The following is a 23,018-nucleotide window of genomic DNA, read 5'->3' as shown; positions in this document are numbered from 1 at the left end:
AAAAAAAGACTAATATCTATAAGTTGCTCACTTTTGTTCCTGGACATATTTGGTTGGGACACCAGAAGGCAGTAGCTTTTTCACTTCACTGTGCCTTAACTTGTATCATCTTGCAAACCAGATAGCTCTTTTTTTAAAAAAAAAATGTTTTACAGAGATGGTGCCTGGGTGGCTCAGTAGGTTAAGCGTCTGACTTCGGCTCAGGTCATGATCTTCTGGTTCTTGAGTTTGAGCCCTGCTGTTTCCCTCTCTCTGTCCTGCTCATGCTCTTTCTCTCTCTCTCTCTTTCTCTCTCTCTCTCTCTCAAAATTAAACATTAAAAAAAGCTTTTTTTAATGTTTTACGGAGTTGTTTATACGCATCTCATATGCACCTGTGGGTATACAGGGAATGTATAATGATTTCCACTGATCCCAGAAGGAACCAGCTCAAACTGGCCTGTAAACTTGCCCCAGGGATCACGCCAGTCCCTGTTCTGGCACTACACAGTGATGAGCTAAAAATACCTGCAGAGGGGCGCCTGGGTGGCGCAGTCGGTTAAGCGTCCGACTTCAGCCAGGTCACGATCTCGCGGTCCGTGAGTTCGAGCCCCGTGTCGGGCTCTGGGCTGATGGCTCAGAGCCTGGAGCCTGTTTCCGATTCTGTGTCTCCCTCTCTCTCTGCCCCTCCCCTGTTCATGCTCTGCCTCTCTCTGTCCCAAAAATAAATAAACGTTGAAAAAAAAAATTAAAAAAAAAATAAAATAAATAAATAAATAAAAATACCTGCAGAATCTGCTCATGTCTGGCTCTGTGCCAGAGATATGGCTCTAAGGTGAATGATTAATATCCATTTCCCTTTGACATCAAGAATTCAGTCTGTAACACGTGACATGTGCAGATGCTGAATCATTTCATTTCTGCTCGGCAAATGCAAAACCCCTTGATGAAAAAAACAGTCAAGAGGAAAAAGGCAGGAGGCTATTCACTTGGCCACTTGCTCTGGAATCAGGTGGAAGAAAAGGAGGGAAGGGGGCTTGCAGGTAAGATTTAAACAAGGGAAAGAAGGAAGAAGAGAAGCCCAGATAATCATCCCAGAGCACAAACTCCTGTGACCAAAGGCGCAATCAAATATCATGCACCTCAGTACCCAGAAACGAAGTCGGGGGTGACCGAGAAGGAATCTCTTCCTGTGGGAGCCTTCCTAGGAATCAAAGGGAAACCAAAGGAGGGTGACTCACACCATTCAACCTATCAACTGCAGATAAGCATGTAATGCGTGCCAGGCTGGTCTTGCTTACACTCTCTTAGCCTATACTTTCCTGGGTCTGGCTGTGAACCCAACCAACCCTCCAGTGTTTCTCCATCACCACACACAAGGGCTCAAATGAAAGGTTGACCATGTCAGCGAACGTTAAAAATTTTCAGTGCCTGGGAATGCAAGCTGGTGCAGCCACTCTGGAAAACAGTATGGAGGTTCCTCAAAAAACTAAAAACAGAACTACCCTACGACCCAGCAATTGCACTACTAGGCATTTATCCACGGGATAAAGGTGTGCTGTTTCGAAGGGACACATGTACCCCTGTGTTTATAGCAGCACTATCAACAATAGCCAAAGTATGGGAAGAGTCCACATGTCCATCGATGGATGAATGGATAAAGAAGATGTGGTATGTGTGTGTGTATGTATATATATATATATATATATATATATATATATGGCGTGTGTGTGTATATATATATATATATATACACACACATACATACAATGGAGTATTACTCAGCAATCAAAAAGAATGAAATATTGACATTTGCAACAACGTGGTTGGAACTAGAGGGTAATATGCTAAGTGAAATTAGAGAAAGACAAAAATCATATGACTTCACTCATATGAGGACTTTCAGAGACAAAACAGATGAACATAAGGGAAGGGAAACAAAAAGAATATAAAAACAGGGAGGGGGACAAAAACAGAAGAGACTCATAAATATGGAGAACCAACTGAGGGTTACGGGAGGGGTTGTGGGAGGGGGGACGGGATAAATGGGTAAGGGGCACTAAGGAATCTACTCCTGAAATCATTGTTGCACTAGACGCTACCTAACTTGGATGTAAATTTAAAAAAAACAATAATCAAACAAGGTAAAAAAAAATCCTACTTCTGTTACGGTTTCAAAAGACACTGAAAATCAATACGTACATAGTGACTCAATTTGTAAGGTCTGTGAATAGATACAAAACAAAATAAATTTTGGATACTTTGAGGGAAAAAAAAATTTTTTTTCCGGTGCCTTGCCAAAGAATAAGAAAACCACACCTCGCCTCTGCAAATCCCCACCACATGCTGCTGTGCAGTGTTCTCCACTCTTTTATCTAGAACACTCCTGCCTCATATTTCAAGACTCATCCCGAGTATCACCTCCTCCAAGAGGCCCTCCAAGCCTTCATCCTCACCTCAGGTAGTTTAGAGGCCCCTCCTTTGTGCCTTTAAAATATTCTATATGCATCTCCACGATAGAACATATCGCCCTGTTTTAGAACTATTGAATTGCTTCCTCTTTTTGGACTGTGAACCCCCACTGAGGGCACAGACCTTATGGCTCTGACACTTGGCAAGCTGTCTAGCACATCAAAGACCCTCAGTGACACTACAGGTTGAATCAAATGTAAGACCAGAGTGAGGAAACGGAACACTGTCCTCCAGGACGCATTTAGCTGGAGACCAGAGCTCTTCTGTCGGGCTTTACACTACAGAAAACCCATTTCTAAGCATCAGTTTCTGCCAAAACCCAGACAAAGAATCCAAGCCTGAAGCTACTTACTTGAGAGCCCAATGCCAGCTCTTCTCCAAGAACCCACATTCTAATGCTAAGGACTCTGTAAATAATGCTTAAGATATAATTACCCTTTTCCTGAGCTGGTGAGGCAACTCCTCCTCGGTAACACAGTCCTCTGGAATCTTTAGCTCGACCAAGAATGTTTTATTTGATGATAATTCAAGTATTTCGTTTTCATCTTCATCGATGTAAGTTGCTAAAGAGGGCGGGGATTAAAAAGTAAAAGTAAACACAAGCTTAACATAATAAATTGTTCCACCGGCCGCTGCAGAAAGCCAGGAGCATTCATCAAGGATAAAGCCCAGACACCGTAAGCAGGCACAACCAGAAGTGCTGTGTCTTCTTGGTAATATCAAAATCTCAAATGGAGGGGACTTGCCTCCATTATGACAAAAATTTTGTTTGTGTGTTTTACAGCAGAAGAGGTCCCAGATTCCATCGAATACAAACAGGGCAAAGCCGGTGGGGGTGAGTGGGAAGAAAATGAATTCCTTTGTTAAACTGAACCTGCAGCCTTAGCTATGTACGTGGGTGTCCAGGCAGGTGCTGGAAGGGGGTCTGCCGGGTAAACGGTGGGTGATGGGGGACAGGGATTGGCAGCAAGGAACTTCAGTGAGTCCCCTCCATTCTGGGCTGTCAAGGACCATGCTGAGAAAGGGACATCACATCATGGACCAGAACAGCGCAGGCCCTAGACATGAGCCGGGTCTTGACATCACCCAGGATGACAAAAGGTGGGCACGAAGCCATCACTCTGCAGTCTGTCCCACCCAAGAGAAAGGTCGACGCATTCTGTTTGTAGAAGGGAGGCAAAGTGTACTCAGAGCCTCAGGGCCTTGCATCCTGGCCAAACGTGTGACTGCCTGCACTCTAATGACGGTGAGCTAATTGATTTTGAAGCAGTTAAAGCCAAAGGAAAAACACACAAAGCCAGGCGCCAGGAGCTAGAAGCTGTCACTCATGGTGCTGCCTCTGCTCCCCGGGCTCCGCGTGGGCCTCACCACTGGGCCCACGAAGGAACCACCCCTCTGGCCCTGAGAAAGGCGTGGGCGGTAGAAACGTGTGTCTGCGCTGCCTCAGACCGTCCTCTCAGATCCCAAAGTGCAGACATAACAGAAGTGGCCTCTTTTACTGGACTCTGAAAAGGCCATCAGTGTATGATGGAAGGGCCGGTGAGAAGAAGTAAGAATCCTGATATTTACTCCCTGACGGAGTTGAGGAAACGGGAGGCACGAGGAACGAGGGAACGTGCAGAAAAGAGATCACGTGGCCCGAGATGACCAGCTGAGAAAGGCCTGCTCACGCTGGCCCCTCACTGGCCTCTGGGAACCTGGATGTGGGAAGGGTTCCCACCTTTCCCTCTGAAGAGGGGCTCACCGTGCCTCAAACGGTTGGTACAAACAGTGTGGCTTATGCTGAACACCTCCTTTCCTTCTGGGCATCTAGAATTTTGGTAGGTACCAGGCAAAGGCTGCCTATGGGAACAACCCCAATAAAAACCCTGGGCACTGGAGCCTCTAATGAGCTTCCCGGGTAGACAACACTTCACGTGTGTTGTTACATCTCATTGCTAGAGCATGTAAGTGTGTCTGTCCTGAGGTTTGTGCCTAGTTTCCTCTGGATTTTGCTTTATACCATTTTGCCATGATAAGTCGTAATCATCTCTATGACTGTATGCTGAGTCCCATGAGTTCTCCCGGCAAATCACTGGATCTAGGCGTCATCTTGAGGGCCCCCAACACAAGGAATTATCTCTGCACCCTTGTTTGTTGTAAGTCATTACATTCATTTGTCTGACAATAAAGTTATGTCTTCATAGCTGCAAACTTGCCAAGTACAGGAAATTGTAGCAAAACAAGAAAAAAATTACAAATAACCCCTTAATCAACAACTCTTCCCCCCATATTTTATTTAAAAAAAATTTTTTTAATGTTTATTTATTTTTGAGCGAGAAAGAGAGACAGCGTGAGAGGAGGAGGGGCAGAGAGAGAGGAAGACACAGAATCCGAAGCAGGTTCCAGGCTCTGAGCTCTCAGCAGAGCCCGACATGGGGCACGAACCCAAGAGCTTTGAGATCATGACCTAAGCCGAAGTCAGAAGCTCAACCAACTGACAGCCACCCAGGCGCCTTCCCCCCCATATTTTATATAACATATTTTAAGTCTCCATGAGAAGACTATTGCTTATTTGTCTTGATTCCGTTGTTAGTTGTTGTTGTTAACGTAACAAAAGCCGTTTCCCCTGGTGTCTGGAATTCTTGCCAAAGACTATTCTAATGGCTGCATAATGTTCATAATTGGCTCACCATTTCCTTACATCATATTTTTAGCATTTTCACTTTCCACTGTAATAATGCTGTGATGGGTACCTTTGATCTCCACAACCACCAGGTTACGTTTCCATAGCAGATATCACTGCCCTGGAAAGGACCAGGGAAAGCCAGAAAATGAATTCAGGATTCACACAACTGCTGAATTCAAAGACTCTTAAGAAGAGACACCAAAAGAGGTCTCTAATCGGAGCTCCAATGACATACACGTATATGATCCAAATAATGAATCTGTATCAACACCTGGCTAAAATAGTTGTGTCTGTTAAAATAACAATACTAACAATGGACTTATCCAGTCAGGAGAGTTTTTATGCCACTACTGAGACTTCATCTGGACAGAGAAAAAGTGTTTAAAAAAAAAAAAAATCACAAAATAAGGACACCTGGGTGGCTCTGTCCGTTAAGCATCCAACTCTCAGTTTCAGCTCAGGTCAGTTTCGTGAGTTCGAGAACCACATCAGGCTGTGCACTTGACGGTGCGGAGCCTGCTTGGGATTTTCTCTCTCTCCCTCTCTCTCTGCCCCTCCCCTACTCACACTGTCTCTGTATCTCTCAAAATAAATAAATAAACTTCAAAAAAAGTCACAAAACATACAAAGAATGCTGGAGACACACAAAACAGCTCTTTGTCTGGAATATAAGAAATGAGGCTTCAGAGGGAGGCCCTAAACGCCAGATGTCTTCAGGAGATGATGGAGGTTGTTAAACGTCTCCCAGGAAGAAGTGGAGGAAAATCTGATGATGGATGGGAAGAAAGGGAACTGGGAGGGCCGAGGCAGACAGGCCACTAAACACAAGATTGGGAGAGATTGATTTTGACTGCAGGCAGTGGAACTCAGAAGGAAGGAGGGAGGGAAGGAGAAAGCCTGAGATGGAGGAGACGGAGCTGGCTTTAATGGTAGCCAGACTTAGTTTGAACCTTGGTGTTGGCCAATATTTATTACTCATGAGACCCGAGTCAGTCACGTAAAATCTCTGAAGCTGTTTTCTCAGCAGAAATATCAACCGCTCCATTGTGGGAAATGGGAAAGATGGAAATCAACACATACAAAGGACCCACCGCAGCAGCCTGCAGGAAGTGGACAGTCACTGATAAAGGCACTTGCCAGTGCATTATCAAGGCACTGCCAAGGAATGACCGGATGAGACTGGGTAAGATTTGACTACTCCCTTTGGGGCGCCTTGGTGGCTCAGTCGGTTAGGCGGCCGACTTCGGCTCGGGTCATGATCTCGCAGTCCGTGAGTTCGAGCCCCGCGTCAGGCTCTGTGCTGACCGCTCGGAGCCTGGAGCCTGCTTCGGATTCTGTGTCTCCCTCTCTCTGACCCTCCCCTGTTCGTGCTCTGTCTCTCCCTGTCTCAAAAATAAATAAAACGTTAAAAGAAATTAAAAAAAAAAAAAAAAAGATTTGACTACTCCCTGGACGCAGGAGAGACGAAGAGATCAAAAAACAGTTCCAAGATATCAAGCCCAGACAACAGAAAGAATAGCTACTGTACTAACCATTACCTACACTCAGCTGCACACTTGCAGCTTTAATTCTCATGTAATTCTCAAATCGACCTTATGAGTTAAATATTAATGTTTTCATTTTATTTATTTTTTTAAAGTTTTTATTTATTTTGAGAGAGAGAGAGAGAGACAAAGCATGCACGCGAATGGGGAAGGCGCAGAGAGAATCCCAAGCAGACTCCACCCTGTCAACCCCAGAACCTGATGTGAGGTTCAATCCCACGAACCACAAGATCATGACCTGAGTTGAAATCAAGAGTTGGACACTTAACTGACTGAGCCACCCGGGCGCCCCTAATGTTTTCATTTTAAAATGAAGACACTGGGGGCACCCGGGTGGCTCAGTCGGTTGAGCATCTGCCTTCGGCTCAGGTCTTGATCTCACAGCTTGTGAGTTCAAGCCCCGAGTCGGGCTCTGTGCTGACAGCTCAGAGCCTGGAGCCTGCCTCGGATTCTGTGTCTCCCTCTCTCTCTGCCCCTCCCCCGCTCATGCTCTGTCTCTCAAAAATGAGTAAGTATTAAAAAAATTTTTTAAAGGAAGACATTGAAGCTTAGAGAAAATCCATAATTTGTTCAGGTCAGGTTGAGCTAGTAAGCAGTAGTATCAGGATCCACTTATAGACTCAGATTCAGAAATCATTTAGATCTTACAAATGTGGAAACTGAGGCTAAGAAGGTTGAAGAATTTGCCTGAAGTTGCACAAATGGATGGTAGCAGAGCTGGAATAAACAGGGTCTCATGAAACCATAGAGGGCGCTAACGGGGGAAGGGGACACAAACGAATAGTGGTTTCGTGTAATGATGGAGACAATCAGGCGGAGATCTTTCCAGCCGAGAGTATGACTCAAATTCAGGAAAAGAGTGTGGATGCAGATCTAGGAGTCAGCTCCAAGAGGGGTGGCTGCCGCCTTGGGAGTAAATGAATTCCTCAAGGGAAAGGATGCAGAGTGTGAAAAGTAAGAAGGTTGAAGACAAGCCTCAAGTACCACATGTGGAGGCCAAAGGCAGAAACAGCAGGAGACACGAGGCCCAGGAGTTCTGTAGACCCACAAGAGCACAACGCACTCAAATAGGCTACAAATAGGGCAGAGATGGGGGAAAGGCCACTGGGCTTCATGATCAAGCAATTACAGGTAACCTTGGGAAGAAGGAACCAATGGGTTAGGAGCAATCAGGAGGCAAGATCCAAATGCAGACCCCTATTTCTAGAAGTCTGCCAGTGAAAAAAGAGAACGAGAAAAAAAATCCTAAAATGAAGCAGCAAGATTCTGAGGGAAGAAAATTTTGAAAGACAGACAATGCCAACACATTTGAAGAGGCTCAGGTTGAAAAAACCCTGAAGATGCTTAGGCAGACATGGAGCTATCTAAAGATCCATGGGTTAGGAGAAGCTGGAGAGGATCCCATGGAGAGCATAAGTGAAGCGGTTGGTGTTGGGAAGGTGGAGAAACATATGAGATTTGAGGGAAAGAGAAAGAGGTGAAAACACAAAGAAACTTCAAGGGACTGGGCCTACAGATTTGCCACTAAGTTCCTGCCCCCAAAAGCCTTGCTGGTTTATAACTTGCCAATGCTGTCTGTCTAGGATTTTCCCATCAGTCAGCCTGCACCGGGGAGCACTGCCCTGTGCAACCTGTCTGCCGACACATTGCGACAGTGTAAAATGTGGCTCTTATACCCAACTCAAAGGCAAAGCAATTCATTCAACAAAACATTCAACACACGCCACTTCTGCTGAAGTCTCTGCTTACATCTTTGACAATTACCTAGATATAGGAGAGAAGAAGGGATCAAAAACAGTTTCAAGACATCAAGCCTGGACAACAGGAAGAATGGCTACTATATACTAAGCATCATGTACAGACACTCGGCTATGCCTCGGTAGGTGTAATTCTCATGTAATTCTCAAACCAACCCTATGAGTTAAATACTAATGTTTTCATTAAAAAAATTTTTTTAATGTTTATTTATTTTTGAGAGAGAGAGAGAGAGCCAGCAGACAGGGGACAGAGAGGGAGGAGACACAGAATCTGAAGCAGGCTCCAGGATCTGAGCCGTCTCACAGAGCCTGACGCGGGGCTTTAACTCAAGAACTGTGAGGTCATGAGCCAAAGTCAGACACTTAACCGACTGAGCCACCCAGGCGCCCCAAATGTTTTCATTTTAAGATGAAGACATCGAACCTTGGAGAAAATGCATAATTTGTTCAGGTCAGGTTGAGTTAGTATCTTGGAACCACAGCATTCCTACTCACGGAAAAGCCTGTATGTAAAGAGAACAAAGAAGTCAGGCAGAAATCCGTGATGCTGGAGGATATCACATAAAGGTCCCCACAGTGTTAAATCTGATCACCTTTAAAGTATATTTCCGGGGCGCCTGGGTGGCGCAGTCGGTTGAGCGTCCGACTTCAGCCAGGTCACGATCTCACGGTCCATGAGTTCGAGCCCCGCGTCAGGCTCTGGGCTGATGGCTCAGAGCCTGGAGCCTGTTTCCGATTCTGTGTCTCCCTCTCTCTCTGCCCCTCCCCTGTTCATGCTCTGTCTCTCTCTGTCCCAAAAATAAATAAATGTTGAAAAAAAAAAATTAAAAAAAAAAAATTAAAAAAAATAAAGTATATTTCCAAGTGTCCACCTACCTGTCACAGTTTGGCTTTTGTAACATTTAAAATACTTTGCCCAACCCAGAGTGTCATTCGTAGGGTGTTCTTCAGGTCTCTCCCCTCCCTGGCTGGGGCAAATCAAAGAGAACCCTGGAGGGTGCTTAAATGATCCTCCAAATTATCCAGAAAGAAGATGACTTTGAGCCCGGGGTGGGGGGGGGGGAGGGGGAAGGGGGGAGCCTCCCCCCCCTTTACCATTTATATCAAGGAACTTACAATTCTTTAGAGAGAAGAAAAGAATCCATCATTATCTCTTCCCTCAAGAGCTAAGACAAAACCAAGCCTCCAGACGCAACACAATTCCCTGGGCTCTGCTCCCAAACGCGGCCACTTAAAAAGATTTCACTGTTTACCATAAGCCTGGCAGAGTGCTAGCCTCTTCTGCACAGTGTGTGGGCAGCCCCGGCTCAGTGCTATAAGCAGAGCCATGACCCTGAATTTGCCACCACTTCAATGGCAGGGCAAAGGCAAAGTGGCTGGACAGCCCACCTGAGGGGCAGGCAGTAAAGGGTGCACAACCTGCAGAAAATTAACAAGAACAAAACAGACCATAGTTGATGGTCATTCTTAACAACGTTAGTGACAAGGTACACCTCCACAGTGGACACCTCTCCGTGGGTACCCCACTGTGCCCTCCTCAGGTAGTTACCCCTTCCATCGTGGGACCTGCTTCGTGTCCACTTCTGTGTCCACTCCGGCTCCACAGTCATTAACACCTCTGCCTCTGAGCCTCAGTCTGTGTACTACGGAGCCCTGAGACAGGACACTGAGGAGTAGGAGAAAGGGAAGAAGGAGGCAAAAAAATGGCAAAAGCAGCTCAGGAGGAACCTCGCTTTTTTTTTTTTTTTCCAAAAAAGCTTTTAATGTGTATTTATTTATTTTGAGAGAGACAGAGAGAGAGCAGGGGAAGGGGCAGAGAGAGAGGGAGAGAGAATCCCCAAGCAGGCTCAGTGCTGTCAGCAACAGAGCCCCACACGGGGCTCGATCTCGAGAACCATGAGATCATGAACCACGAGATTGTGACCGGAGCTGAAACCAAGAGTCTGACACTCATTCACCTGAGCCACCCAGGGGCCCCTGAGGAACCTCACTTCTTTTTTTTTTTTTTTTTTTTAACGTTTATTTATTTTTTTGGGACAGAGAGAGACAGAGCATGAACGGGGGAGGGGCAGAGAGAGAGGGAGACACAGAATCAGAAACAGGCTCCAGGCTCTGAGCCATCAGCCCAGAGCCCGACGCGGGGCTCGAACTCACGGACTGCGAGATCATGACCTGGCTGAAGTCGGACGCCCAACCGACTGCGCCACCCAGGTGCCCCGGAACCTCACTTCTTAATGAAGCCAGACAGCCATATGTGCAGCCCTTGACTCTCCTAACACTGTGCTTTTCCAAGCGGGAGTATTTTCCACACAGAGCCCAGAAGTTCTATGAATTTGATTCCTTTGCTGGGGCTTGGCAATTAGGCAATGACCAATTCTTAATACTGTCATCCCAGAAGTACCTACAGAGCTCGCTCTGGGTGAGGCCGGGGCCGTCATGGAGGGAGCCCTGTCCCTGCCCCTTTTCCCTATTGCAAACTCCCACCGTCACCTATTATGACTCTCCCCAAAGGCCCAAACCCCTGAGGGCTGAGGTGCCAAGTAAAGTAAAAGTAGGGCTCTGATTTAAAACATGTGAAAGTTTGCAAATCTCTCTACAGCATTAACATTTTTAAATACGATTTTACAACCACACTGAGAATGAAGCTTGCACTACACGTAGTATAAAGCTCCTCCCTGAATATTATCCTATAACTCACGTGTCCCCTGAGAAACTGTGGAGGGAAGTGCAATCCCTGCCTCTGCAGATCACTGTTTGTGAGTTGAAGAGATTGGATGATTTTTGAGAATGGAAGACAGCTCTTGGGTCTTGTGCTTTAGAATCCTGAATATTAAACCAACTGGACCTGAAGCATCATCCTTTGCTAGAGGCCCCAGATGCCAAGAGACAAATCGGCCAACATTCAGGGTAGCACCACCTAATTGTGATGGGACAAGGCTGCATGGCTCAACCTCAGTTCAACATCCACGTGTGGGAGTTAATGGGAAGAGGGCATATGAAGGCCCACCCCAAAACTGCTGTCCTCAGCATGATGGAAGGGGTGTAGCACCTACCTCAAAACCAGCCCATGGCCTCCAAGGATCACCCATCCCACCTCAACTGTGCCATAAGTAACTAAGCAAACATGGTGCCTGCCTGAGAAACATGCTGGAGGTTGGCATATATCTTTCAGCTTTCCTATTCCTTCAGGGACTTTAAACCCTTGAGACAGGAGAGGAGGAGGTCGGGAAGAGGAACATGAGGTGAAGGGCAAGTGGAGTTCCTGAAGAAAATCCCAGGACGCCTTCTGGAGAGACTCAGGGGATCCTCAATCTTGCTCTCACCCAAGACTGGGTTTACTAAGAAGAACCCAACTCAACCCAAATCCTTGTGGAAACCAGATCACCCTCAAGAGTATCCCAACTCCAAAAATCTCCCCAAAAACAAGAGTCCAGGACCAGATGGCTTTCCAAGGGAATTCTACCAAACATTTAAGAAAGAGTTAACACCTATTCTCTTGAAACTGTTCCAAAAAATAGAAATGGAAGGAAAACTTCCACATTCTTTCTATGAGGCCAGCATTACCTTGATTCCAAAACCAGACAGAGACCCCACTAAAAAGGAGAACTATAGACCAATTTCCCCGATGAACATGGATGCAAAAATCCTCAACAAGATATTAGCCAACAGGATCCAATAATACATTAAAAAAATTATTCACCACGACCAAATGGGATTTATACCTGGGATGCAGGGCTGGTTCAATATCCACAAAACAATTAACATGATTCATCACATCAATAAAAGAAAGGACAAGAACCATATGATCCTCTCAACAGATGCAGAGAAAGCATTTGACAAAATACAGCATCCTTTCTTGATAAAAACCCTCAAGAAAGTAGGGCTAGAAGGAGCATACCTCGACATCATAAAAGCCGTATACGAATGACCTAACACTAATATCATCCTCAATGGGGAAAAACTGAGAGCTTTCCCCCTAAGGTCAGGAACAAGACAGGGATGTCCACTCTCGCCACTGTTATTCAACATAGTATTGGAAGTCTTAGCCTCAGCAATCAGGCAACACAAAGAAATAAAAGGCATCCAAATCAGCCAGGAGGAGGTCAAACTTTCAACTTCGCAGATGACATGATACTCTATGTGGAAAACGTAAAAGATTCCACCAAAAAACTGCTAGAACTGATTCATGAATTCAGCAAAGTTGCAGGATACAAGAGTATCCCAACTCCAGAAGAAGTATCCCAACTCCCTGCCCCTGCAATCATCCCCACTTACAAATAAAAACAATTTTCTTCTTTCCTATTTTAAAACTGAAATGATTGTCCACTGGAGGGTCCTATATTTATGCATCATGAAAACCTTAATATCAATAATCATAAAAAATTAGCAACTATTTAAAAACACTTTAAAATGGTGTGGAAGACTACATCACACACAGTAATTTTAAAAAAGTGTTCATAAATAATTTCTTTTCTTTTTAATGTTTACTGATTTTTGAGAGAGAGATAGTGCACGAGTGGGGGAGGAGTAGACAGAGAGAGGGGCAGAAGATCCAAAGTGAGCCCTGTGCTGACAGCAGAGAGTCTGATGCGGGGCTGAAACTCACCAACCATGAGATCATGACCCAAGCTGAAGTCAGATGCTCAACTGACTGAGCCACCCAGGCGCCCCTCACAAATAATTTCTAATGAATTGGCAAAATGGTCTCAACATGGCACTAAAAATCCTAAAGGTAGGCCACAAGATGATTAAAAAAAATCTTTATCTCAAATTATTTTAAAAATGCGAGAAAAGGATAGAAGAAAGTATAATGAAATATTAATAATATAGATGGGCTTCATGGGTAACTGCATATGGATTATTTTCATTTTCATAATAAATAATAACTAAAATAATGTATGTAAAGGATATAGTTAGCACCATGTAAGTTTTGTTTTGTAAACACATATAACACAAATATAATAAACAGTTATTTCCAAAATAAATTCATGACATTTTATACATTCATGGTTCTGTTGAAGTTTTAAAGATGCTTTCAAATGGGCTATTCATTATTTATCATTATAATAATGTCCCAGGTATATCAGATGAAGTACAATAATTATTTTAGCAAACAAATGATAAGGAAAAATATTCAAACAGCAGGTGCAGAGACACAATGAAATATAAGTTAGTGTTTAAATTAACACTTGAGAAATTTTCAAGATCCGGTGGGCAGAGTTTAAAGTAAAATGTTGGTCTCCACCCTTCTTTCAGAGCTTATAAAACAAACCACAAAAAAAAAAAAAATATGAAATAAAGCAAACAAAGAAACATGTATAGCTGCCACTCATACCAAATCCCAAACCAGTTTTAAATTCATATTATAAAGAAACAGCAATCAGCACATCTTTCATATCAGAAACAAGTGTAAGTCATAAACATTACATAAGTTCTTAAAATGCATCAACTTAGTCCTACTTAAGTCCTCTTACCTCCAATAAGACATAAGCTTATGATGATCACTACAATGAGACCTAGGAAAACAGAGGCAATGACCATCCACAGTTTGCACTTTCCAATCAATTTCTTATTACAGGAGCTCCAAGGGTTCTCCTTGTTAGCCTGGAAAGCAGAGGGACACTGTGAGGCAGTCACTGGTCTCAACAAGCATTTCTGAATGCTTACCAAGGGCCAGTGATACAGAAATGAAGGCAGTGGGATCCTGCCCTCCAGGGGGCTCCCCTCCACGAAGTCAGGTTTACAAAGAAGCAGAATGGAACCTCACACAGAAGTGAGGGAGAAGACACCCAGAGGGCCCTGAGGTGGGGAGGTTAGGCAGGATTCGGAAGGACAGACAGAGAAAGGCATTCCAAAGCCAGGAGAGAGCAAGCATCCTTCGTGTGGGTTGGTGACGGACCCGGCCAAGAGCCTCAGCTAACAGAAATGTGGCAAGTAGTAACAGCTAAGATTAGAGAGAGTGAAAGGCTGGAGGCAATCTGAGAGGGCTCTGAATGTGGTCAGAGCAGTTTGGACTTAATTTGGTGTGAGCTGGGGACCTGTGGAAGGTTTTGAAGCATAAGAGTAGACTTAAGATTCAGAGCAAAATGGTGTGTGCAAAAGCTAAGAGGCTACTGCTGTGACCTGTAATGTGTAATTAGGGCCTGCGAAGGGAAATGAAAGGAAGGACATGAGACACAGCAGGAAATAAGCAGCAGTGAGGCAGCCACTGCCATGGCTTATTGATCACCAACACCAATTCATTGCATGCTAACAGCCCCGCAGGGGGGCCACTGGCCCATCTCCCAGAGGCAGAGGCAGGTACAGAGAGCAGCCAGGGCTGATGCCCGCTGTGTGTCCCTACAAAGCTGGCACCTTTTGTCCATGGCCCCCCGTGCCATCGTGCAGAGCTCCAGGTTACGAGTGGGCCTGGCTGCCACGGTGCTTCCACTCAGGGCCACCACCTGCCCCTACAAGGTCCCAGGACTCTTCTGCTTCCCACTGAGCCATTGGGTAATTCCCACACAGAGACCAAGGACTGCGATGGGGAAAAGGTGTGTTTCTGCATCGGGATTCCCCTCCCACACTTAAAAGCAGAGCGACGCCCTCATTCAGCAAGCTACTGAAGCTCACCAGCCCCGACATCCTCAACTGTAAAAATAACAAGTGTAGCGCACAGGGCTGTGGTAGAAACCAGAGATCGCGTGCACGAGAGATCGCGCACACGAAGCCCCTGCTAAACAAAGATTAGCAATTCAACAAATGACAGCAATCGTTGCTCAGTGTTCTCGTCTCACAAAGCAGCAGCAGGCATTTCTGGAGTCTCGCTCCTGAACAGGCACCTTGTTTACTGTCTCTCCCATCATGACGGTGCTGGTGGCCAGCAGAAAAGGAAATCGTTCACTTTAGGACTACAGTTCAGACTTTCTCAGTGACAGGTTCCCAAGCCTGGCCGGCGGCACATCAGGAATTTAAACTACACACCCCGAGGCCGTACCTGGACACAGGGGACCAGATTGCCACGAGGTGAGGGCAGGCCCCCGTCTGTAATTTTGAGCCTCCCGGACTGAATCAGTTGCTCTATCAGGGTTGAGACTTCTGTCCTGAAGCCTCATCACTCTTCAGGAGCCAAGTCAGATCTCTCCTTTTGTGGAGGCCTCCCTGCCACGTCGCCCAAGGACAGAGCCCCCCAGAACGTGAGCTGTCCACACAGCTCATCTGCCCCTGCTTTGTCTGGTTTCATGTTCAAGATACCAGCTTATCTTCCAAGGTAAACTGAAACCAGATAGAAGGAGGGGTGGTTCTTGAACTTCCTTGTTGTTACATCCTACACTTGTGCCTCAGTCGGCAGTAGGCACGTAACACATGGGTGTGGCTTCGTTGTAGAGGGTTCTACAATTTGTAAGAAGGTACTTGGAGAAAGTCTGGAGTAGAGCTCACGTTGTGGAGCCCCTGAGTGCACTTTACATTGGCTCCTCTGGTTGGGTATGAAGGACCAATAAAGGGAACGTCTGGACAGAAGAAAACGCTCTTGAGGTAAGTATGCTTCTGGAGTTCAAGGACAGTGCCAGCCAAAAATTGAAAACTGCTCCAAAGCCACCAAAGCCAAGGGCTCAATAAGGCATGGGGAAAAAGAAGTCTCAGTATAAGGAACCTTTAACTTCTCAGGGAACAGGACTATATCTTCCTTATGGAGCCCCTGAGAACAAAATGACCCCATGCCATTTTCAGTCCTTTTTTTTTTCTTCTAAGTTTATTTATTTATTTTGAGAGAAAGACAGAGAGACAGTGGGGGAGGGGCAGAGAGAGGGGAAGAGAGAATACCAAGCAGGCCCTGCACTGCAAGCACAAAGCTTGCCATGGGGATCGAACCCATGAAATGAGAGATCGTGACCTGAGCTGAAACCAAGAGTCGGATGCTTAGCCAACTGAGCCACCCATATGCCCTGCCATTTTCAGTCCTTCTACAAGAAGCAGCCAGGAGCATAAGATTAGTACAAAATGAAATGGGCTGAAGTCTCAAAGGAACCACAGAATGAGGGTCAATGCATCTCTCTGGCCTCTTGTTGCCTTCACTGATGTTTTCCCTTACAGATAATAAACTAGGACCCTGGTGGTATGAAGGGCCCACTACTCTGACTTCAGAGGGGAAGTCAGCTCAGAATTACACAGCCCTCACCTGTACAAAATGCCTCTTCGTGTCCAGCCCAAAGCTGTCAACACACAGCCAGTTCACTGTCCTGCCGTCAGCCCTCGGGGAGAGATACCATCCTTTGCAAAATTAACCTTCACAGACTCTAAGCCATTATAAAGTAGTCGGTCAGCTACTCCCAACCCAAAAATAAATGACAGTGCTTCTCAGCTCTCTGCACATTAGCATCAACCAAGACTTGTGTATCCTTTAGAAGGTCCCCCTCACCCCCACTCCCACCCCCAAGATTCCACGGTGCCCTGAGGGTGAAGACACTCTGATACAGCAGGTGAGTGCCCCCTGCGCTGAGACTCCCCTAAAAACCAGGTCACAAAGACATACTGCCTCCTTCACTGGCATCTTCATTCTCTCACGCCCAAATTCTAGGCCAGGAGGAGAAACCACAGGCAGGTTTTTCTGCAGGGTGCTTTCCAGAGACTTTTGCAAACTGCATCTTACATTCTATGATCTGCATTTTATGGCTCAAGAATTTTTGTAGCTTCCCTCTAAACATTCCCCCAGATAGTCACATCCAAACACATGACATAAGGCCCTGCCACAATGGCAAGACTATCTCTTGGATACAAACAGCTTTTCTTCTCTTTGGTGCAATTAGGAGCAGATAATGTACGTATCTGGAAAATTTTTCTTAGCGCGTAGGAAAATCTGTGCTTTGTAATCTCATTGTGGGATTTAATTCACTTGTCCACACATAAAAAAATCTAGCTGATTCTTGTCCTAAATTCTGAACAATGCATAGCAATGGGGCTAATTTTGAAGTCTTGCCTACTTCAAAACTATCAACTTATTGCATTATTAATGATGCTGTCCCTTAAAATGTCTCTGGGACTTCTATTTGGGAACCGAGGTCAGATCCCATGTGATGAGCCATAAAAAGAAAACCAATCTCCATCTATTACCCATAACTTCATTTTCATTTCTGACCCAACTATATTACTATGTTTACAGTGACAACAGGCAAAGTAAACTCAGTGGCTTACATTCCTTTCCCTCAAGCTCCAAGAAGGGGAAAGAATTTCTTTCCACTGCCTCTGTATCCCCTCCCAGATCAGACCTTCCAATAGGAAGATACCCTAGACACGGGGTGTCTTCTTCCCAACTGTCCCAAAACTGTCCCCTCCTCTTCACCCATCCACCTGCAACTCCCTCCTCATTCCAGATATGCTACGCAAATACTCATATTTCACTTAAGTGCCCAAACTTACTGAAATTAGGAACATATAATTTAGGCAATTATACATAAGTGAGTATAAATTACACATATATTTTCTCTCCCTAATTATCAATAAAATAAACCCATAAAAACAGCGTTGTTTGAGACCTAAAAAGCCTGAGTTCAAATCTCAGAGCCACCATTGAGTGAACCTGAGTATTGTGGTAACTTCTCTGAGCCTCAGTCTTCCAGTTTCTTCATCTGTCAAATCAGAACACTGACACCTTCCTCTTAAGTTTGTTGGGGGTAATTAGAAGCATTTATGTATGGGAAGTATGTGGCACATGATACGTACAAAGCATATGGTGACTAAAAATACGTGGGCTTAAAAAATAATAAAATAAAATAACAAATAAAAATACATGGGCTTAAGCTGCATTTCAAAATTGGAAATCTTAGCATAGAGTTGAAGGAGACCCTACACACAAAATTCTCAGATGCCTGGCACGCCCAAGCACTTTACAGGATTGTACAGTAGTTGACTTTTCAATTTAAAATACACTTCAGGGGCGCCTGGGTGGCTCAGTCGGTTGAGCGTGCGACTTCAGCTCAGGTCACGATCTCGCGGTCTGTGAGTTCGAGCCCCGCGTCGGACTTTGGGCTGATGGCTCAGAGCCTGGAGCCTGCTTCCGATTCTGTGTCTCCCTTTCTCTCTGCCCCTCCCCCGTTCATGCTCTGTCTCTCTCTGTCCCAAAAATAAATAAACGTTAAAAAAAAATTTTTTTTTAAATACACTTCAGGGGGAGCCTGGGTGGCTCAGCAGGTTAAGCGTCCGACTCTGGATTTCAGCTCAGGTCACGCTCTCATGGTTCGTCAGTTCGAGCCCCGCATGGGCTCTGTGCTGACTGCATGGAGCCTGCTTGGGATTCTCTTTCTCCCTCTCTCTCTCTCTCTCTCTCTCTCTCTCTCTCTCTCCCTCTCTCTCTCTCTCTGCCCCTCCCCCATGTGCTCTCTCTCTCACTCTCTCTCTCAAAATAAATAAACTTTTAGTAAAATAAAATACACTTTAACTTATTCTACAGAACCAAAGAGAATGATTAACACATTACAGGAGGATTTTCTCATTTTTTGATATTTCCTGTTCAAATTTTTGAATGCCCTCCGAGTGCTCAGGTAACCCTTCACCTCCACACCATTCTGTCAACCACCATAGCTCTTACTATTTGGTGACCTACAAAGCTAATTCACAAGGAAGTCTAGGCTCTCCGTGTATACCCGGCTGATGAGGAAGTAATTAGAACACGAAAGAGCAATCTCTCCTGGGTACTAAATAAACAATTATAGAATACGGATGCCCTACGTGAGTGTGGCTTCTACTCATCTGTTTTCAGCAAGGCATTCCCAGGCCTCCCAGAGAAGCCCAGTTAACCACATTACATTACCATTTGACCCTTGGGAACACAGACCTTGGCACCTTGCCTCAGGGCACACCTTTTAGTGTTGAAGTTGTCACCAAAACTCCTATCTCTGGATTCAGTCCCTGGAGTCACTGGGAGTCCTGGATCTATCTAACATGTGGCAAGTATTCCCAAATCCATTCCTGGACCCTGCCATGGAGGTCTGAGGCAGAAGCCCATGGTGGCAGCCACTTGCACAGATATCAGACCATCTTTCTTTCAACCCTCATTCTTCTGTGGTATTCATCTCTCATTCATAAAATCCCCCAAATCACTCCCCGGGGTATCGATAGGTCCTTCTAAAAGCAGAGTGGACAGTGTTTCCAGGAACCCATGCAAAAGCAATGCTTTCACCGTTTGATTTCCTTGCTTATCCCTGAAATCAACAGCTGAGAGTAGTCAAAGGCGAGGCGTGGGAGTGGAGAAGTGAGATCTAAAAAAGATCAAGTTGGAGCCATATACATGGGGAGTTCCAAGCGCTCTGTAAACCTCAAGCCAGTCTTAGGGTTCATCAGACGGCAGATGGCTGTGAATTCAAAGCCTCTGCTATTTTACGAGTATTTGATGAGAATGAATCATGTTCCTGTCACTGCTAGGGCTGGAGCAGAAAAGAGGTCCTTTAGAGATTGAAAGGAGGCCCAAGCAAATGAGCCATTAGTCTAGTTCTTCGGGACAAGAACTTTGAAATCACTTCCCATCAACTGGGCAGGGCAAGTTCACTCCCCTGTCCCCTGTCTTCAGGAGAAATTAAAGTCTGGGAAAAGAACAAGTGTGTGTCTGAGGGATGTGAGCCGGCTGGGGGATGATGCGCAGAGGGGGAGGGTGGAGGGTGGGTGGAAGTGGCAAGGCAGTAAAGGTAAGGCCAGGAGACGCCCATGAAAGAAAGGGAGAAGACTCCATCTATCACTCGAGTTCTCCTTACTTGGAAAACACAACACACACACACACACACACACACACACACACACACACACTGAATTTAAAGTTACCGAACCTTTTTAAACCACCTCTATCCTTGGGGATTCTCTCTCTGAAGAGAGGAGCCACACACCTCCGGGGTAGGATTCCTCAAGTTCCATGGCGGTCGGAGGGGCCAGAGGGGTCGCAGGGACTCCGGCCGGCTCCGGCTAGAGCGCACTCCGGAATCCGCTCCATTCAGAAGATCCCAGGGCGCACCACCAGCGCCCCGCGTCCGCGATGCGGGGAGAGGTGGCTGGAAACGCGCAACTGGGAGGGTGCCAGCCGGGGTCCGGGCCCACAGCCGGGCTCAGAGCGCGCTCCGACACCGCCCCGGGAGCCCAGCAGGCCTTACCTGGGCCGCGCGGGGCTCCTCGACCGAGAGAGGGATGACCTGGACGGTTCCGTTGAGAGGCTTCTGCTCGTCGGGCTGCCCCCCGAGCACCGAGAGCTCCAGCTCTTCCCCCGTCGATGGGGATCCGGCCCCTTCCATGGGCAGGCAGAGGACGGCTGACACGCGGGAAGTAGGGCGCACACACGTAGGGGTGCAGAGTCCAGAGCGGCCTCCCGGCGAGCTCACACTCCGCCCCCCGCGGGCGCGGCGGGACAGACCTCGGGCGGCGGGCGGGGCGGGGCGGCACTGGCGAAGGGGAGGCGCCCCTGGCCCCCGCCGGGGTAGAGCCGCCGCGCCTACGTGGGCTCGCGAGCAGAGCAGAAGAGGGCTGTTTTTCTGGTTTGTTCAGGGCGCTGCCGGCTCTGCCTTTCCCTGTTCGCACAGATCCGAAGCAGAAGCTGAGCCCAGGGCCCGTTGGGTGGCAGCTGCGGCCCGGATGGATCCGGACCGCCGTGCCACGGAGGAAAGGTAGCATTCCACCTCCAGGAGCTGTCTGCTGCCGGGCTTGCCCCAGCGTTCTCTGCCTAGCGCAAGTTCATTCATCGAATCAACAAGCAACTGGGAAGGCAGTAGGCACTCGCGCAGAACGTCTAGTTCGGGGAGCCTGGGATTTTGTTTGCTAAGCAAGGTGTGTGTTGATCATCTCGAGCTTCTGTTCAGAGCGGGCTTGCCCTCAGCACACGTATTAAGACCAGTTTGAGTTGTGGACAGGATGCATGTAAATAAGCTTCACTTCAGAAGAGGTCGACCTGTGTCCAAAAGCCTGCCTACTGTTCAGACACTTCCTCAATATTGGGTCTCTAGTTGTCAGTTGCCTGGTACCAGATCGTCTGGACTCCATCTGCCTGCTGGAGGGGGTCATGCTGACCGCAGCTGCTCAGCTGCCGGTCTGCACTGACTTCTGCTTTCTTCGCTCTAGCTGGCACATTCTGCAGGAATCAGGCTGCATTCACACAGCTGGGATTTTTCGAAAAAGCTTTTCAACAAAGGATCAAGGGTTAAGAGAACCAAGAAGGGGTGCTAGGGCACCCAAGGACAAGCGATAGTAGAAAGCCATCATTACCCGCGGGCCTAAAAGGGACTGGAGCCTTGAAGGAGGGCACTCCCGATGGGCTCTATGGTCACAAAAAAGTTGCAGCCACTTCCAGGACTGTAGCCCAGCAAGGAGGAGACAGACGGGAATAAATACTGTGAACTTTCTCCCTACCTGCCACTCTCCTCTCCGTGACTCCCACCAGAAACTGGTGACAGAAGTCAGGGGTCAGCCTCCTAAAGCTCAGAGAAGAAAATGAATCTGGGGCGCCAAGGGAAAGGGAGCCTGCACCCTGTCTTTTCCCTACGGTAACTGACATCTTGTCTTCCTTCTCAGACATTCGATAGTCTGGTCTGGTCACATTCCTCTTCCGGGCTGGCCCTCACATATCCCATTCTATTGCCACCCCCACGTCTTTGTATATGATGTTCCCTTTGCTTGCAGTGTTTTTCCTACCCACCTTCTGCACGGACGATTCCCATCCATCTCTAAATTCTAGCTAATGCATACTTTTAGCACCAAACCTTCCCTGACTTGCGTGCTCCCCCGGAAGTTTTCCACGCTCTTCTCTGTTACCAGTACGTGCTATACTGTGCCGAATGGGGCACAGATTCAGTCCACTTTAATTCAACAAACAGCACTGAGTGCTTGCTATATGTCAGATGTTCTTCTGGATGCTTGGGGTATGTCTGAAGAAGTAGCTAAATAAAACAAGATCACTGCCATGGCGATCACTTCTATTTAATGAGGGAAAGAAACTTACACAACATTTCTAGAATATTAGAAATGATGTGTGCTGTGGAGAAAAATAAGGCAGATTAAGGGAGCTGGAGTGTCAAGTGGTGAAGGGGAAAGAGGAGGTGCAATTGTAAATAGGGCCATCAACTCAGGCCTCAGCCAGAAGGTGGGATACGTAGGACCTGGGGGTACAGCGTCCAGCACGGTGACTGCAGTGTAGCATGTGTCTTGTGTACATGAAAGTTGCTAAGAGGGGCACCTGGGTGGCTCAGTCGGTTAAGCATCCGACTTCGGCTCAGGTCATGATCTCAAGGTTGGTGAGTTCCAGCCCCGCGTCGGGCTCTGTGCTAACAGCTCAGAGCCTGGAGCCTGCTTCAGATTCTGTGTCCCCCCCTCTCTCTACCCCTCCCCTGCTCATGCTCTCTCTCTGTGTGTATCTCAAAAATAAATAAATGTTAAAAAAAAATTTTTTTAATAAATAAGAGAAATAAAAATTAAAAAAAAAGAAAGTTGCTAAGACAGTAGATCTTAAAAGTTCTCATCAGGAGACAAAGAACGATAGCTTTGTGTGAGGATGGACGTTGTAGACTTATTGTGATCGTTTACACAGATATCAAATCACTATGTTGGTACACCTGTAACCAAATTAGTCCTTCATTTTTTAGAAAGTGAAACT

General features: G+C 46.5%; 1 protein-coding gene across 2 annotated transcripts in view; it reads right to left on the bottom strand.

The window, feature by feature from the left end:
• The window catches only part of CUNH3orf52 (chromosome unknown C3orf52 homolog), a 32,331-nt gene extending 11,563 nt beyond the window's left edge, over positions 1-20,768 (bottom strand). Inside the window, exons 1-3 of one of the 2 annotated variants that reach the window (XM_040484483.1) lie at positions 20,533-20,768; positions 13,894-14,023; positions 2,886-3,013 (exon numbers count right to left, since the gene is read on the bottom strand). In XM_040484483.1, coding sequence (XP_040340417.1) covers positions 2,886-3,013; positions 13,894-14,023; positions 20,533-20,670 — 396 coding nt within the window. In that variant the 5' untranslated portion in view covers positions 20,671-20,768. The remainder of the gene's footprint in view (positions 1-2,885; positions 3,014-13,893; positions 14,024-20,532) is intronic. The other variant, XM_040484482.1, reaches the window with a different exon arrangement.
• Positions 20,769-23,018: the final 2,250 nt, after the last annotated feature.

This window comes from Herpailurus yagouaroundi, unplaced genomic scaffold (assembly GCF_014898765.1).
Source record: "Herpailurus yagouaroundi ecotype Mexico unplaced genomic scaffold, PumYag 162, whole genome shotgun sequence".
NCBI lineage: Eukaryota > Metazoa > Chordata > Mammalia > Carnivora > Felidae > Herpailurus > Herpailurus yagouaroundi.
Note: the sequence above shows the minus strand (reverse complement) of the source record. Positions and strands in the feature narration are given on the sequence as shown.